Source organism: Camelus dromedarius, chromosome X (assembly GCF_036321535.1).
Source record: "Camelus dromedarius isolate mCamDro1 chromosome X, mCamDro1.pat, whole genome shotgun sequence".
Lineage (NCBI taxonomy): Eukaryota > Metazoa > Chordata > Mammalia > Artiodactyla > Camelidae > Camelus > Camelus dromedarius.
The window spans coordinates 59,929,846-59,945,854 of NC_087472.1; the positions used below are offsets into that span (position 1 = coordinate 59,929,846).

Consider the following 16,009-nt stretch of genomic DNA (forward strand, 5'->3'; position numbering starts at 1 on the left):
AGCTAAATCCTGGAGATGAATAGGTGGGGGGTGGGCAGGAACTAGAGAATCAATGTTAGCAGGGCAGACAGTTCCCTTCCCTGAGTATCTGGTTTAGAAAAGTAAGTACAGTTATTCACAGGTGCAATGTGCAGCATGACAATTACAGTTATTTCATCCGTTGTAAATTGAAAAGCATTTAGAAACCACTCCAAACAAAATGGGGAGGGAGTGAGGAATTGCTTTGATTTTTTTAAGAAAGCAACAGACCCAGTAAAATCAGAAAAGTTTATTATCATTCATTATGAATAACTTAAAAGTGATATTAGCATGTTAGTCTTCATACAAATTTCTTTTAAGTATAAAAACCAGGATGTCAGTGTATGCTTTGAACCATTAAATCAGTCCAATACAAAACCACTCTCTCAGACTTGTGGATGACACCTCCATTTATTAGAGGACACAAGTTTGCCCAAACCACACCCAGGCTTACATTTGGGAATTTGCCAAGCAAAGGGCGAGTAGGAGGCACTATTCAATTGAAAGCCAGCTTAAGAGGTTTCAGTAGCTAAACAAAAGGTCCCAGAGACACAGATGACAGCCATGTTCCTAGCTCCTTTCAACCATGAAGTCCTGTGAGCCCCCAAGGTGGCATCAATCAGAACATCCTGAGACTGGAAGACACTTTCATTCAGCTGCCTGTGGTCAGTGGGCACCATGCCCACAGGCCAGTTGACGCCTACAGTGGCCACGCGACTATAATAGAAGCCCCACTTTCCAAAGTGCTACTGGGCCACCCTCACCCTCTTCCAGTTAACACACTGTTCATATAGAACCTCTGCCACTTCCACAGGAGGCCCTGGGTCACACGCCAGAAGAGAGAGACAGTACATTGACATTGAGATAGGAGGCATATGCTGGACAAGAGTATTCATCCCGGCTTCTCTGCAGCTTTAGACAATCAGTGGTGTAGAAATATACACCAGTGAAGTACTGTGTGAAGTGGAGGGCACAGTGACAAAGGAAAAACAAAACCAAATACTTTAGGCCAACCTGAGGGAAAAGGGAAACCAGAAGAATAGGAGGAAGAGAATTTACATAACCTTGTATCTTCTATCAAGACTTGATACTTGCTTGACCTCCAGGTTCCAGATTATCCAAGCGTAGGGTTGCCAGATTGAGCAAATAAAAAGGCAGGATGCACCCATTAAATGTGATTTCTGATAAACGGCAAACAATTTTTTTAGTGTATGTCTCAAATACTACACGGTACATACTTACACTGAAAAAAAAAATTTGAAAGAAATTATTTTATCTGGCAACCCTATCCAGGAGGATCAGTTAGCCTGAGGTTACTCTGGTCATACCTTGTCAAAGAGCAATGGCAAGACCATCACAGAGCAAAGCACAGACATGTCACCCACCCCAAGGGGAGGTATGTGATCCTTTCCACTCCATTTCCCAAACTCTCAATCCCATGCTATTCTGGCAGGGTGAGAGGCTGTCCACACAGAGGAGCTGCCAACCACTCTCTGCCAGGTGGAGAAGTTGTTTTCCTTCTGTAGCATGTGAAGAAGGTCAAAGATACAACTAGGGAGAAAGGGCAGCAGGTCCACTGGGATGTGGACTCTGACTCCCACAGCCCCAAGGCAGGCTGGGCAACTCCAGCAAAACCCCCATGAGGGGGACAACAGCCCTGTGGTCTCGAGACCCAGTGTACCCCAAGTCTCTTGGTGCAACGGAAAGACCTCAAAAGGCACACAGGGCAGAACACACACACACACACACACACATGGAGATGTAGAGAGAAGGGAGGAACAGGAAGAGAGCAAGGTAGCCTTTAGAGTGACTCCAAGGAATGACATCAGAAGTCTCAGGGAATCATAGAACCCCCTGACCACGACTGGCAGGACATCTGGTTGGTTGCTTTGGTTGGTTGGTTTTATTTAGGGGGTTAGTCTTCAGTGATCTTTGCTTAAAGCAGAAGGTGACAGAAAAAAGGGGCCACACAGAAGCCGCAGAGACACAGCTTTTCAGAGCGATTGTTAATTCCACGTTACCGGGCCCATAGTGCTAGCAGAATCAGACAGCAGAGCTGAACATCAGATCCCACATCCAGTGCGCTATCGTGACTTAAGTGCCAAACCCACCTCCTGAGGACGGGAGAGGAACCAGTAACAAGTCCGTGGCTGGGAAGCATTCCTCTCAAAGGCATGAAGAGGGAAACATCACAAAGAACAGGACCACGTATGCTTTTTTTCTTCACAGTCTCCTCCATGGGAATTCCTAGACCCTTTTAACCCGACATCTCTGAACCTGTGTTCCCAAAGATGTTAATAGGTGTCACATGGGACCAAAACAAAAAAGTTCAATGAAATAATTTCGGGAAATATTGCATACTTACTAAAATTATACATCCCTGCAGTAGAAGAACCTATTCAGCATTATTTAAATCACTGGTTCCTGCCTTATTAGACCATAGGAACCCTTTTAAGAAACATCTATTGCCATATCATCTAGAACTCTGAAAAATGCTGCTTAACCATTATTGCAAAACTGTCTCATCTCAAGAATGGAAAGAACATGTCAACACTGGTAAACACCCAGGAATCATACATAAAATGCTTTTCAGAAATTAACATGGCAGAAAGTTTAAGGCAATGATTTGAAAACTTGAAGAAACGTGTCCTTCTGGGAGGCACTTGTTCAATGGTAAATACAGCCAGGGAAGCTGAAATTGGATTTAAAAACTAGCCAAGCAGAAGCCTCCAAAACAGCGTGAGGCTGCTCTGCTCAGTCGTGGCCTGGCCAGGACAGAAAAGAACAGCACTTGGTGGCGTCTCCTCTTAACGGCTTTGACACAGGAAACACGCACACTCACACGCTCTCAAACTTCCTCTAAGAGATTCAGACCAAATATCAAAGCCACCAGGTACAAACTCGCCTCTCTTCATTCCTCCAAAAGCCGAATAACCTGGAGTCTAGGGTTTCCAGGAGAAGAGAGAAATGGCTCATGCTGGCACTGTTAAATGCTGTCAAAGGGATCACACCCCCCACCCCCAATTCTCTTGAGGTGCAGTCCCCAAGCAGCACCCTGGCAGCTATAAGAGGACACACTTCTTGGTGTTCTTCTTTGTGGCAGGGTAAAGCACAGCCCGGACAGCTTCCGAAAATACCTCATGGACCCCATCCTGCATCAGGGCTGAACACTCCAGATACTTCACAGCCCCGACCTGCTTAGCCAGGGAAGTGCCTTGCTGAGGGGTTGTGGGCACTAGGCTCTGTTCCTTCAGCCTTTTCACCGTCTCAAGGTCACTCCGCAGGTCCCTCTTGGTGCCCACCAGCAAAACAGGTACGTTGGGGCAATGATGGGAGACCTCTGGGTACCACTTATGCCTCACGTTGGCATAAGAGGATGGGTTGCCGATGGAAAAACAAATGACAAAGATATTGGTCTGGGGGTAGGAGAGCGTTCGCAGTCGGTCATACTCCTCTTGGCCAGCGGTGTCCCACAGATTCAGGCTGACGATTTGGCCATCCACAGACGTCTGGGCGCTATAGTTGTCAAAGACAGTGGGGATGTACTCCTCAGGAAAGGCGTTCGTTGTGTAACTGATGAGGAGGCAGGTCTTACCCACTGCCCCATCTCCCACAACCACACATTTGATCGTCTGCATTCTTCCCTTGGAGTCCTGTGTACAAGAGACAAAGAAAGAATGTTCACAGACATTTGATTAATTTAGGGAGCCTAAGTTGTATCAGCGTTTCTCTCTGAGGAGGAAGAAAGGAGGTAAGACCCCCACTGCCTGGCCCCTTAACACCATAGAAGAGTCAGCTGGGAAAGGTTGTATAGGGCAAAAGTTCTCACCACAGAGTCCATGGGTTCAGGCTTCAGTAGATTCTAGAAGCCGCCTCTGAAGTTTGCAATATTATGTGTACGTGCATAAGTAAATGTTTCTTGAAAGAGGATCCAAAGCTGTCATCAGACTCTCAGAAAGGGCTGTGAGCCCCAAAAGATTATAACCCGTTGTATACATAGGTATTTATGTTACACTGTTGTCATAAGGTCTGCACATATTGTATCAAAAGTGCCAAAATATAGTAGATGCTAGATAAATGTTAACTAATTTTAAAACACTGGTATAGAAAGAAGGTTGCCAAGGTTGAAACAAAAGGAAACAAGGTTCTCACTTCGGGTCTGTGGCTATGGACTCAGCAAAGAAACACTCTGTTCCTGAAAAATAATAACATCATAATATTGGAGAGAAAGGCCAGTCAGACTCAGCCACACAGAGAAGCAGTAAAAAGTCCAGACTCTGAAGTCAGATGGCCTGGAGTCATAAACTAGTCCTCTCTTTTCCTAAGCTTTGTGAACTTGGGCAAGTTTTTAACCTGAAGTGTGCCGTCCTTTTGAGCGCCTGCCATATAGGAAGTACTCGTTAAGTGTTAGAAGCTACTCTGACTTCACAATAATTACTGTTCTGCTAGGGAAGGCAAAACTTCTGTAATGTGATTACAGTGCTAGACAAACCAGGGGTCTCATCTCTTCCCACTCTATCCAGGTAAAACCTACAGGTTATAACACCACCATATTCTCATCCATTTCTTCATGAATCAAGTTTTTGCGAGTTCATGGTACAACACGGTGATCTCCAAAGAGCATGTTTACTACGAGTTGCCATGTTTATACCCCCATATTAATCTCCTGTCAATGCCCTACCCTGTTGGTGCCCCCAATGCACTCCATTTTCTTTAGCTTCTTAATTACTGCCCTAATTTTAGACCCGATCCTTATAGCATTAACTTCAAGTGTCAGAACATGGAGGAAAGGGGAATTGTCACATGTACTTGATAATAGAAAAAAAATTGGGAATCAATTCATTTCTCACCTTGGGAACCTGGGGGAATAGATACATCCCCAACCCTGTTGTCTTATCAGTGAAGGTCTACATTAGACCCATATCATGGACAAAACCAAAACAAAACAAAACACCTCATTTGGAGTAAAGAGAAGTTGGCCTTCTCAGTGCACTTCACATGGGCCCACTAGGGGTAGCTCTCTCCTCACACAGCCAATTCTGACCAGCGAGGCATTCCACCTAGAAGCCTTTCTTAGTATGGGGCCCACAGCTAAAAGTCCAGAGCCTAATTCAGCTCTAGTAGGCAACCCTCCCAGAGTAGTAACTGACTGTCAGTTCTGTCTTTTTCCATCTAGGAATAGGCTTAAGGACCAAACTCGCAAGGCCAATGGAAACAGGGCAAAGTCACCACCACATTCCTTGAGAACAGGCTTCCTTAACTTTCCCAGTCTGGATTAATTTCCTTCTCCTCCGATAGCAATTACTGCGTGTACCACTCATATTCCCCGCCTCCTCTAAGTATCATCCAGTGTCTCTGCTCAAAGTGACTGCTTTCAGGACAACAGTGCATCTGAGGGGGTTGCAGAACCAGAGCAAAACTCTTAGGCACACTTTGTACCCCAAGTTTAGCTTCTCATTTCTATAACTAGGAAAAGCCATCTACACTCATTTCTACTTGTTGACGTCTGCCAATACTCCTGGTACCTATAATACGATCTGTAGATGGGCACTCGAGTCACACTGATGGTGGGCCTAGATGATGAAATGCAGCTAGAATATCCCGGGTCTGAACAAAACCAAAACATTCTTACCTGTAGCAAACTCTCAATGGAAAGGAGGGTTCAGCAAAAGTCCCAGGTATTTGGGGCAGGGAGTGGGGTGCTGCTTTGTACAGTTGACTCACTTATTCAGCCCACAGGGTCATTATATGACTTTCTCTGCTTGTGTGTATGTTTGAAATTGTCCATAGTTAACAAGTTTAAAAATAACACTAAAAAATATATCCAAGAGAATTGAAGCCAGGACCTCAAAGAGATAACTGCACAGCAGTGTTCACTGCATCATTATTCACAATAGCCAAGAGGTGGAGGCAACCTTCAATGTCCATCACTGGATAATGAATAAAGAAAAAATAATAATAGTAAATATTTATTATCCAGCCTTGCAAAGGGGGAATCTTTTCATACACTATGACATGAATGAACCTTAAGGACGTTATGCTCAGTGAAATAAGCCAATCCCCAAAAGCCAACGACTGCATGATTCCACTCATATGAGATATCTAGAATAGTCAAACTCATAGAAACAGAAAGTAGAATGGTGGTTGCCAGGGGCTGGGGGGAGGGGGAAATGGGGTGTTGTTTAAGGGATACAGAGTTTCAAATGAAAAAATTCTAGAGCTGGAGCACAACAATGTGCATATAGTTAACGTTACTATACCGTACACTTAAAAATGGTTTCAAATACCAAAAATAAAAATAATACTTTTTAAAGGGTTGGGAGCTCTGAGAGAGGCTAGGAATTACAAGAGAAAGGCAAATATTCTGTTCATCACCTATATGAGAAAAGCTTGTTCTGTTCAGCTCCAGGATGCAGCACGATGCTGTCCTGTTACAGATCACCCACAGCTTTCCCTCACCTCCACCACTATCCACACACTCTCTTGGGTACTATGATGCACAATGCATTGCTAGGAGGGACTCAAAAAAAAAGGCTGGTTGGTTGGTTTGCTTTTTGAAAGAGTGATGCTAGAAGCTTACAGTCTTATGGTAAAGGCAGGACTTTCATAAAAAGGCACACAGTAATACACAGTAGTGCATGGCCCAGAGGGGAAAAAAAAAGTTGCTATGCGGAAGCAAAGGGAAACTAAAAATTGAGAGCCTATTATAGGCACTGTGCAAAGGGCTTTCACATATCTTATTTAAGCCTCACAGGAGCACTGTGAAGTAGCCATCAGATCAGCTCCGAGATCATTAATTATGCCTTTAGGATTAGAAACTGGAAGAGGCTTGAAGCTGCAGAGACCAACACCCCAGAAGGCTCCCTTCCGAGTTGGTCATTCACTTTTAACCTTAGAATTTATAGTTTCTTCGAAATCCTCCAATCTCATCCGACAAAGCATCCTTCTTCACGTGTACCCTGCACAGCAGTCAGTTTTCTCCTAGGCTGGACACACAACATAAAAGACCGAGTAGCAGTCAAGAGAAGAATGCAGCTCGAAGTCTTACTGTTTCTAGCACATTTTCCTCCGGGTCTCACCCTTTTCACAAGTCTAAGTCTAATCCACTGGAAATCATTCTGTGTAATTTTCTGAAACGAAAACAATTCAGCAAAGGACCCCCATTTTTATTTACTGCTTTCTGCAACTGAGTTATCTACTAAATCCGGGAAGCCTTTTCACACTGAAGACTGACTTCTTTGGTTCAAGTTCAGTCAAAGACGACTTCAGGACCCTCGGGGGCAAAGGAAGCCATGAGAACACTCCCCAACCCGGAGCCTGGGGACACTACCCTGCGCCTGAAACTTAACCAGAGAGGCAATTGCAGTGACCCAACGATAGCCGCCACAAGCCCGCTCGGGACTTCCCTCGCACCTTTTCCACCAAGGGTACTTGGTTCTGGAACTTCAGTTGGACTCATAAGCCTGGAAGAGAGAGGTGCCTCACGTCGGATTCACAAATCGTAAGAGCTGGCTCAACCTCCCTCGGTATACAAACAACTCATCCCACCCTCAAATCCCTCCCATCCAAGGAGGGGCTCACAGACGAAGGCAACCGCCCCAGGGACGGGGAGACTGGCGGAGAAAAGAGCGGAAGTGGGGGCTGCCTGGAGGGTGGTTCTCGATGAGGATTACCGGACAAAGTGGTCTTCTCCTTGCGCCGTTCAACCGCAGCTGGCAGCCTCCCTGGCGTCTCTCGCTGGGCTGGGCAGGCTCGACGGGCTCGGCGCCACATCCGGGCAGCGACCAAGTCCCGCCCCGTCATGGGACGCAGCCTCCACCCGGTGCCCCGAGACCTCCTGGGAAATCGAGTTCTAGCGCCCGCCTCGCGCTCTGCGAGTCGCAGGCTTCTAAACTACACCTTTGCGGAATCAAGGATCACTGAGATCTGGACCCCAGGACCAGTTCCTCGGTTCAGAGGTCCCCGAGCTTCACGTTTCCCTTGACAAAGTGAGGCCACCTGCTCCTCCCCAGACCCCTGTTTTCTCATCAAGACAAATATTTTCATAAAGAGACAGTCAGGAAACTGAAAAAGCGTTAGGAAAAATGGAGACGAGAAAAGAAAATGTGGTAGTAAATTAGAGTGGCTCTGTGTCACCAGATAGTAGTTTGCATTTTCTAGAGTTTTATATAAATGGAATCATAATTTATGCAGTCTTTTTTTAAATCACTGGGAGTCCAAGCCCCCACCCTAGATAATTAAGTCAGAATGTTTATGCAGTCTTATTTTAACAGCTTTACTGAGCTATAAATTCACAAACCATACGATTCACTCGTTTAAACTGTACAAGTCAATAGTTTTTGGTATATTACATTATTTTTTAAGTTGTGGTAAATATATATAACAAAATTTGCCATTTTAAGTGTACAAGTCAGTGGCATTAAGTACAATACAAAGTTGTGCAACCATCACCATTGTCTATTCCCGAAACTTTTTCATCACCCTAAATAGAAACTCTGTATCCATTGAGCAATGACTCCTTATTCCCCTCTTCCTACAGTGCTGGAAACCAACCTCTAATCTACTTTCTGTCTCCATGAGTTTGACTTTTCTACCTACTTCTCATCTATTGATGGGCATTTGGGTTGTTTCCGACTTGTGACTATTGTGAATAATGCTTCAATGAACATTGGTGTACAAGAATATGGTTTAGTTCATTTTCTCTATTGTTTTTGTTTTCTATTTCACTCATTTTCACTTCAATCTTCATAATTTTTGTTCTTCTACTTTGAGTTTTATTTGCTTTTCTTTTTACTGAAGTGAAAGCTGAAGGTTTTGAGACTTTGTTCTGTTCTTTTTTCCCTTTTTTTAAAATTCAGTGCAGAGATACTTTCTTTTTTATAATTTATTTATTTTTATTTATTTTAATTTTGGGGGTAGGTAATTTGGTTTACTTATTTACTTATTTATTTAATGGAGGTACTGGGGATTGAACCCAGGACCTGGTGCATACTAGACATACACTCTACCACTGAGCTAGACCCTCCTCCTCTTCTGTTCTAATATATGTGTTTAGTACTTAAAATTACCCCCTATCGCTTTTGCAGAATGCCATAGATTATATGGTGTGGTTTCATTTTCATTCAGCTCAAAATATCTTCTAATTTATTTTTTATTTTTTCTTTGGCACTTGTGTTACCTAGAAGTGGAATAGTTTTCAAATATTTGAGAATTTCCCAGAGATCATTCTGTTACTGATAGGTAATTTAATTCCATTGTTTTCAGAGAATATATTTTGTGTGACTTGAATCCTTTCAAATTCATTGAGACTTATTTTATTAACTAGAATATAGCCTATCCTGGTAAATACTCCATATATACTTGAAAAGAATGTATTTTGCTGTTATTGGGTGGAATGTTTTATAAATGTCAGCCAGGTCAGTTTGGTTGGTAGTGTTGTTTACTTCTACTACATCCTTGCTGATTTTATGCCTACTTGTTTCATCAATTATTGAGAGAAGAGTATTGAAATCTCTGACTAGAATTGTGGATTTGTCTATTTCTCCTTGCAAGTTTATCAGTTTTTGATTCATGCATTTTGTAGCTCTTATATTAGGTGCACAAACGTTTAGAATTATGTCCTCTTCATTAATTGACCCCTTTGTCATTATGAAATTACCCTCTTTTTTTAATTCAAGTGTAGTTGATTTACAATGTTGTGTTGGTATCTGGTGTACAGCATAGTGATTTAGTGTATTATGCACATATATTCTTTTTCTTATTCTTTATCATTATAGGTTTTTACAAATGATATCATTTGTATGTGGAACTAAAAGAATAGCACAAATGAACTTATTTACAAAACAGAAACAGACACACAGACATAGAAAACAAACTTATGGTTACCAGCTGGGGAAAGGTGATGGGAGGGATAAAATTAGGAGTTTGGGATATGCAGATACACACTGCTATATATAAAATTACCCGATTTATTTCTGGTATTTTTGCTGTGAACTCTACTTTGTCCAATATTAATATAGCCTCTCCAGCTTTCTTTTGACTAATGTTATCATGGTACATCTTTTTTTACATACTTTTAACCTATTTGTGTCTTTATATTTAAAGGTATTTCTTGTGGGCAGCATGCGGTTGGGTCTTGCTTTTTTACCAAATCTGATCATCATTCCCCCGTAATTGGGGTTTTTAGACTGTCTGCATTTAACGTGATTGTTGATATGGTTAGGTTTGAATGTCATCTTGTTTTTTGTTTTCTATTTGCCCCATCTCTTCTTTGTTCTTTTTTTCCTCTTTTTCTGCTTTCTTTTGGATTAATCAATATTGTTTTCATTCCATTTTATCTCCTTTGTTGGCATATTAGCTATACCTCTTTGTTTTGTTATTTTAGTGGTTGCTTAAAGGTTGATAGTGTACATCCATAACTTATCAGTCTCCCTTCAAGTGTTATTATACCACTTCACAAAGAGTATGAGAACCTTATATGAATATACTTCCATTTTCTCTCTTCCTGGACTTTATGCTACTGTTATGAATACTACTTTTACCTCACAATATATTGTTCTTATTTTTGTTTAAACAGTTACTTTTAAATAGAGTTTTATTTTTCTAGAGCAGTTTTAGGTTCAAGGCAAAATTGAGCAGAAAGGACAGCGAGTTCCAATGGGACATTTATTACAATCAACGAACCTGCATTGACACATCATTACCATCCAAAGTCCACAGTTTACATTAAACTTCATTCTTGGAGTTGTACCTTCTATGAGTTTTAACAAACGTTTTCACCATTATAGTAGCATACAGAATAGTTTCACCGCCCTAAAAATCCTCTGTGGTCTGCGTATTCATCCGTCCCTCCCTTCCCCAAAGCCCCCAACAACCACTGATCTTTTTACTGCCTCTTAGTTTTGCCTTCTCTAGAATGTTATATAGTTGGAACCATACCATATGTAGCCTTTTCAGATTGGCTCCTTTCACTTAGTAATATGCATTTGAGTTTCTTCTATGGCTTTTCATGGCTTTATAACTCATTTCTTGTTTTAAATAGTTTATTTTTCAGAGCAACTTTAAGTTAAAAGCAAAATTGAGCTGAAAATACAGAGAATTTGCATATATTCCCTGCCCTCTCACACATGCAGCCTCCACCATGATCAACATTCTGCACTAGAGCGGTATGTTTGTTACAGTCGATGAACCTGCATTTTATAGATACATTGTTACTACCCCAAGTCCATAGTTTATGTTAGACTTCACTCTTCATTCTGAATTTTGACAAATGTATGATGACATATATTCACCATTATAGTACCATACAGAATAATTTCACTGCCCTGAAAAATCCTCTGTGATCCACCTACTCATTCCCCTCCCCCCCCAATCCCTGACAACCACTGATCTTTTTATTGTCTCTATATCTTTGCCTTTTCCAGAATGTCAGATAGTTGGAATCATACAACATGTAGCCTTTTCCGATTGCCTTCTTTCACTTGGTAATGTGCATTTGCGGTTCCTCTATGTCTTTTTATGGCCAGATAGCTCATTTCTTTTCAGTGCTGAATAACATTTCATTGTCTGGATGTACCAGTTTATCCATTCACCCACTGAAGGACATCTTGGTTGCTTCCAAGATGTGGCAATTTTGAATCACACACTATAGACATCTAAGCATAGGTTTTTGCGCAGACATAAGTTTTCAACTAATTTGGATAGACACCAAGGAGCGTGATTGCTGGATCATATGGTCGATTATGTTTTTCAAACATCTTTATTGAGATATAATTTACACATCAGAAATTCACTCGTTTTAAGTGTAGAACTAAATGATTTTTAGTAAATTTATAATATTGTGCTACTATCATCCCAATTTGATTTTAGAACATTTCCATCACCCTCAAAAGATCCCTCATGCCCAGGTGCAGTCACTCCCTGTTCCCAACCCCCAGGGAACCATTAACCTACTTACTGTCTCTATGAAGTTGTCTTTCCTGACCATTTCACATGAATGGGATCACACAATGTATCTTTTGGTATCTGGCTTCTTCCACTTAGCGTAATGTTCTTGAGTTTCATCCATGCTGTAGCATGTATCAGTACTTCATCTCTTTTTATTGCCAACTTCTATTTTTTTCTTTTTAAATCAAATTTATAGAGGTAGAATTTATATACCAGTAAATAAGCTCATTTTAAGTTAGTCACAGCGAAAAAAATGTGACAATGAATATATGTATGTTCATGTATAACTGAAAAATTGTGCTCTACACTGGAATTTGACACAGCATTGTAAAATAACTATAACTCAATAAAAAATGTTTTAAAAAACCATAAAATAATATAAAATAAATAAATAAAAATTTAAAAAATCAAATTTATAGAGGTAGAATTTATATACCAGTAAATAAGCTCATTTTAAGTTAATCATGTGATGACTTGACAAATGTGTGCACCATGCAATTACTACCACAATCAAGACCTACATTTCCATCACCCCAAATAGTTCCCTTATACCCAATTACAGTCAATACTTACCACCCCTAACCCCAGAGGACACTGCTGTGCTTACTGTCACTAAAGATGAATTATGCTTTTCTAGAATTTCATATCAATGGAATCATAGAGCATATACTCTTTTGGGCCCATTGCTTTTGCTCAGTATAATGTTTCTCATGTTATTGGGCATAACAGTAGTTCATTCCTTTTTATCACTTAGTAGCATTCAGTTGCAATGATATATAGCCATTTGTTTCCAGTTTGGGGCCATTATGGATAGAGCTGCTATGAATATTTGTGTGTAAGTCTTGTTGATTAAAAAAAATCAACAAACAATGTATAATAGGAATAGAAAACAGTTTTATTTGAGCCAAACTGAAGACTGTAGCCTGGAAGACAGCCTCTCAGATAACTCTGAGGAACTGTTCTGGAGAAGCATGGTTTTCAGCACAATTTTATATCTTGTCAGAACAAAGAACATCAAATAAGTCATGGACACATTCTTTCAAGGTTTTAAAAAAACAGATCAGCATGTACACAGCAAGTCAATACTGGCCTTGGCATCTCAGAAGGGAGTCTTGTCATGTAAGGAGTATCATCAGTACAGGCGTCCTCAGGAAGAGAGGCATTTAATCTTTATTTCTAACATGGACATTCTTTAATTCTGGTCAATGCACTCTTTTCTTTAATAATTAAAGCAGAAGTACAGTGTATGTTTGATAGGCCACAAACAGGCTGTTTTAGTTAGCATAAAATTCAAGTTAACTTGTGTATAAGCCAGAATGACTTCCTCATACCTCAGTATTTGAACATTTCTTTCATCAGTCTTTTTCTGGACATATGTTTTCATTTCTCTTGAAAGATACCTAGGAGTGGAATTGTTGGGTCATTGAGTAGGTGTATGTTTAAACTTGTATATTTAACGTTATAAGAAACTATCAAACATGAATGACTGAAAAATTGTGCTGAACACTGGAATTTGACACATTGTAAAATGATTATAAATCAATAAAAATGTTAAAAAAAAGAAACTATCAAAGAGTACACAAAAGTCGTTGTACCATTGAAAATTCTAATATATGAGAGTTTCAATGACTCCACATCTTCACCATTACTTAGTATTGTCTTTTTAATTTAGCAATTCTAGTAGGTATGTATAGTGGTATTTCACAAAGCTAATGATTTGAGCAGCTTTTCATTTACTTAACTGCTATTCATGTGTCTTTCCTGGTGAAGTGTCTGTTCAGATCTTTTGTCTATTTTGCTATTAGGTTGTATTTCTTATTTAGAGTTGTGAGTTATTTAAATGTTCTGGATACAAATCCTTTATCAGACATATGTATTATGAGTATTTTCTCCCACTCTGTGGCTTGCCTTTCATTTTCTTAAATGAAATAGCAGAAGTTTTTAATTTTTATGATGTCCAATCAAAATTTTCTTTTATGCTTAGTGCTTTTTTCCTCTCCTCTCCTATGTAAGAGATCACTGCCTAAATTCTTATGTATTTTATAGCTTTTGTTACTATTGTGAATGAAATTTCTTTTTATAACGTTTCCTGCTTAGTTATTGCTTATATTTAGGAAAGTTATTGATGTTGATATTATATTTTATAAATGGCCATCTTGTATGTAAACGTTCCTGTTTTGTTTAATAACTTGTAATTTGATTCTTTTGGATTTTCATATTAGCTGGAAGTAATGACAGTTTTGTCTTTCCCTTGCCAATATTTATACCTCTTATTTTGATTTCTCATTTCATGGCATTGGTCAAGACTTCCAGAATAATGCTAAATGGGAGCTAAGTTATCTGTGAAGATCTGTAATTAGGTTTCAGGGAGTAACAGTGAGTCTGGACAGAAGTAGAGTCACTACAAGGGAAGAATCAATAGAACTTGGTAACTAACTGAATAAGGAGAATGAAAGAGAATCACAGGTTAGAAATAAGTAGGGTCTTAAACTTAGGAAAAAGGAGAATGAAATTGCCATTATGAGAAATGACGGAATGAAGAATTATGGAAGGGAAGATAATAAGTTTAATTTTAGATATTTTCAGTTTGAGTTTACAATAATAGGGCTTTGATGCAGAAGTGTCCTTCCTATAGGCAGTTAGAGAACTGAGTTTGAGTGAGAGGCCTGGGCTGGAAATGAAGATTTTAGAGTCATTAGCAAAGGTGGTAGTTGTTTTGTTTTGTTTTGTTTTTTAATTGAGGTATAGTTGATTTACAGTATTATATTAGTTTCAGGCTAAGGTGATAGTTGAAATAATAATGTAGGAGAAAGAAGGAAAATTAGAGAAAAAGAGAAAAGAGTTCAACATTGGGCCTCAAGGGTGCAGGTAGAAGGAAGGAGAGGAGCCAAGAAAAAATAAAGAGGATTTAGAACAGAAGAACATCTAGAATAGCTTTAAGAGTTACAAAGAATAGCTCAGTGGTAGAGCGCATGCTTAGCATGCATGAGGTTCTGTGTTCAATTTCCAGTACCTCCATTGAAAGTTACACAAATAAATAAACTTAATTACCCCCCCAAATATAATAAAGTTAATAATTTTAAAGTTATAAGGAATAGCTGTCATTGTCAAATAGGAAAAAGAGCTTAAGAGAAACAAGGAGTGGGAGTGGCAGAGCTGAAACTGAGCATAAAAATATCCAAAGGTTGGCAACTGCAAAATAAAAAGATTTTGAGCTACTAAGGGAAAACTAAACATAGACTAGGTATTAGATAATATTGAGAGAATGTACATTTTATTGAGTTTGATAATATTATTGCGCTTGTATTTTTTAAGTCTTTATCTTCTAAAAATATAAGCCAAAATATTTAAAAGTGAAATGATATGATCCTTAGGATAAACATTAAAATACTCCAGCAAAATTTTAATAATAACAATATTAATTATAATAATAAGTGAAAGGGATAAATAAAACAATAATAACAGTGTTTGTTATTATTCAGTTGGGTGACGGGTACATAGGGGTTCATCCTATTATTCTTTCTCCTATGTATATGTTTGAAATTTTCCACATTAAAAGGTTTAAAAATTCATAGTTTGGAATGACCTCCAAAATATATTTTTAAGGAGAGAGTATAGCTCAGTGGCAGAACGCATGCTTAGCATGTACAAGGTCCTGGGTTCAATCCCCAGTACCTCCATTAAATAAATAAATAAATAAATAAACTAAAAAAAAGATACATTGTTAAGATAAAGGAAAGATTCAGAACATGTGGATGGTCTCCTCTCATTTGAATAGGAAAAAATGAAAAGGAAGACCATGAATATTTGCTTGTATATGCATAGAATATCTCTGATAACATGCTCAAGAAACTGATAAATGTAGTTGTTTCCTAGAACGAGAACCCCTATGGCTTGGGTACAAGATTGAGAAAGAGATTTTTTAAATGTATATCTTCTTAAAACCTTTGAAATTATGTAAACATTCAAAAAGTAAATAACATTAAAAATAAATAATTTCTGTGTGGTTGTGACTTTTATACCATTGTTAGGAAAGGATTCTTAA

At 39.4% G+C, this 16,009-nt stretch overlaps 1 protein-coding gene across 3 annotated transcripts; it reads right to left on the minus strand.

Moving 5' to 3' along the window:
• Positions 1 to 253: 253 nt before the first annotated feature.
• Positions 254 to 7,801, minus strand: LOC105087987 (rho-related GTP-binding protein RhoG). Of its 3 annotated transcripts, XM_064483051.1 has the most exons (3): positions 7,692 to 7,789; positions 7,432 to 7,481; positions 254 to 3,671 (listed from the first exon to the last, which is right to left on the minus strand). In XM_064483051.1, the coding sequence occupies exon 3, from the start codon at positions 3,654 to 3,656 to the stop codon at positions 3,081 to 3,083; it is 576 nt and encodes a 191-aa protein (XP_064339121.1). In that variant the 5' UTR covers positions 3,657 to 3,671; positions 7,432 to 7,481; positions 7,692 to 7,789; the 3' UTR covers positions 254 to 3,080. The 3 variants fall into 3 exon arrangements, with proteins under 3 accessions (XP_064339121.1, XP_010977063.1, XP_064339122.1); XM_010978761.3 differs by lacking the exon at positions 7,432 to 7,481 and having other exon boundaries at positions 7,692 to 7,801; XM_064483052.1 differs by lacking the exons at positions 7,432 to 7,481; positions 7,692 to 7,789 and adding an exon at positions 5,651 to 6,090.
• Positions 7,802 to 16,009: the final 8,208 nt, after the last annotated feature.

What these genes read in the sequence shown, in the direction of transcription:
- LOC105087987 (XM_010978761.3), bottom strand. Translation starts at nt 3,656, where the DNA reads ATGCAGACGATCAAATGTGTGGTTGTGGGAGATGGGGCAGTGGGTAAG.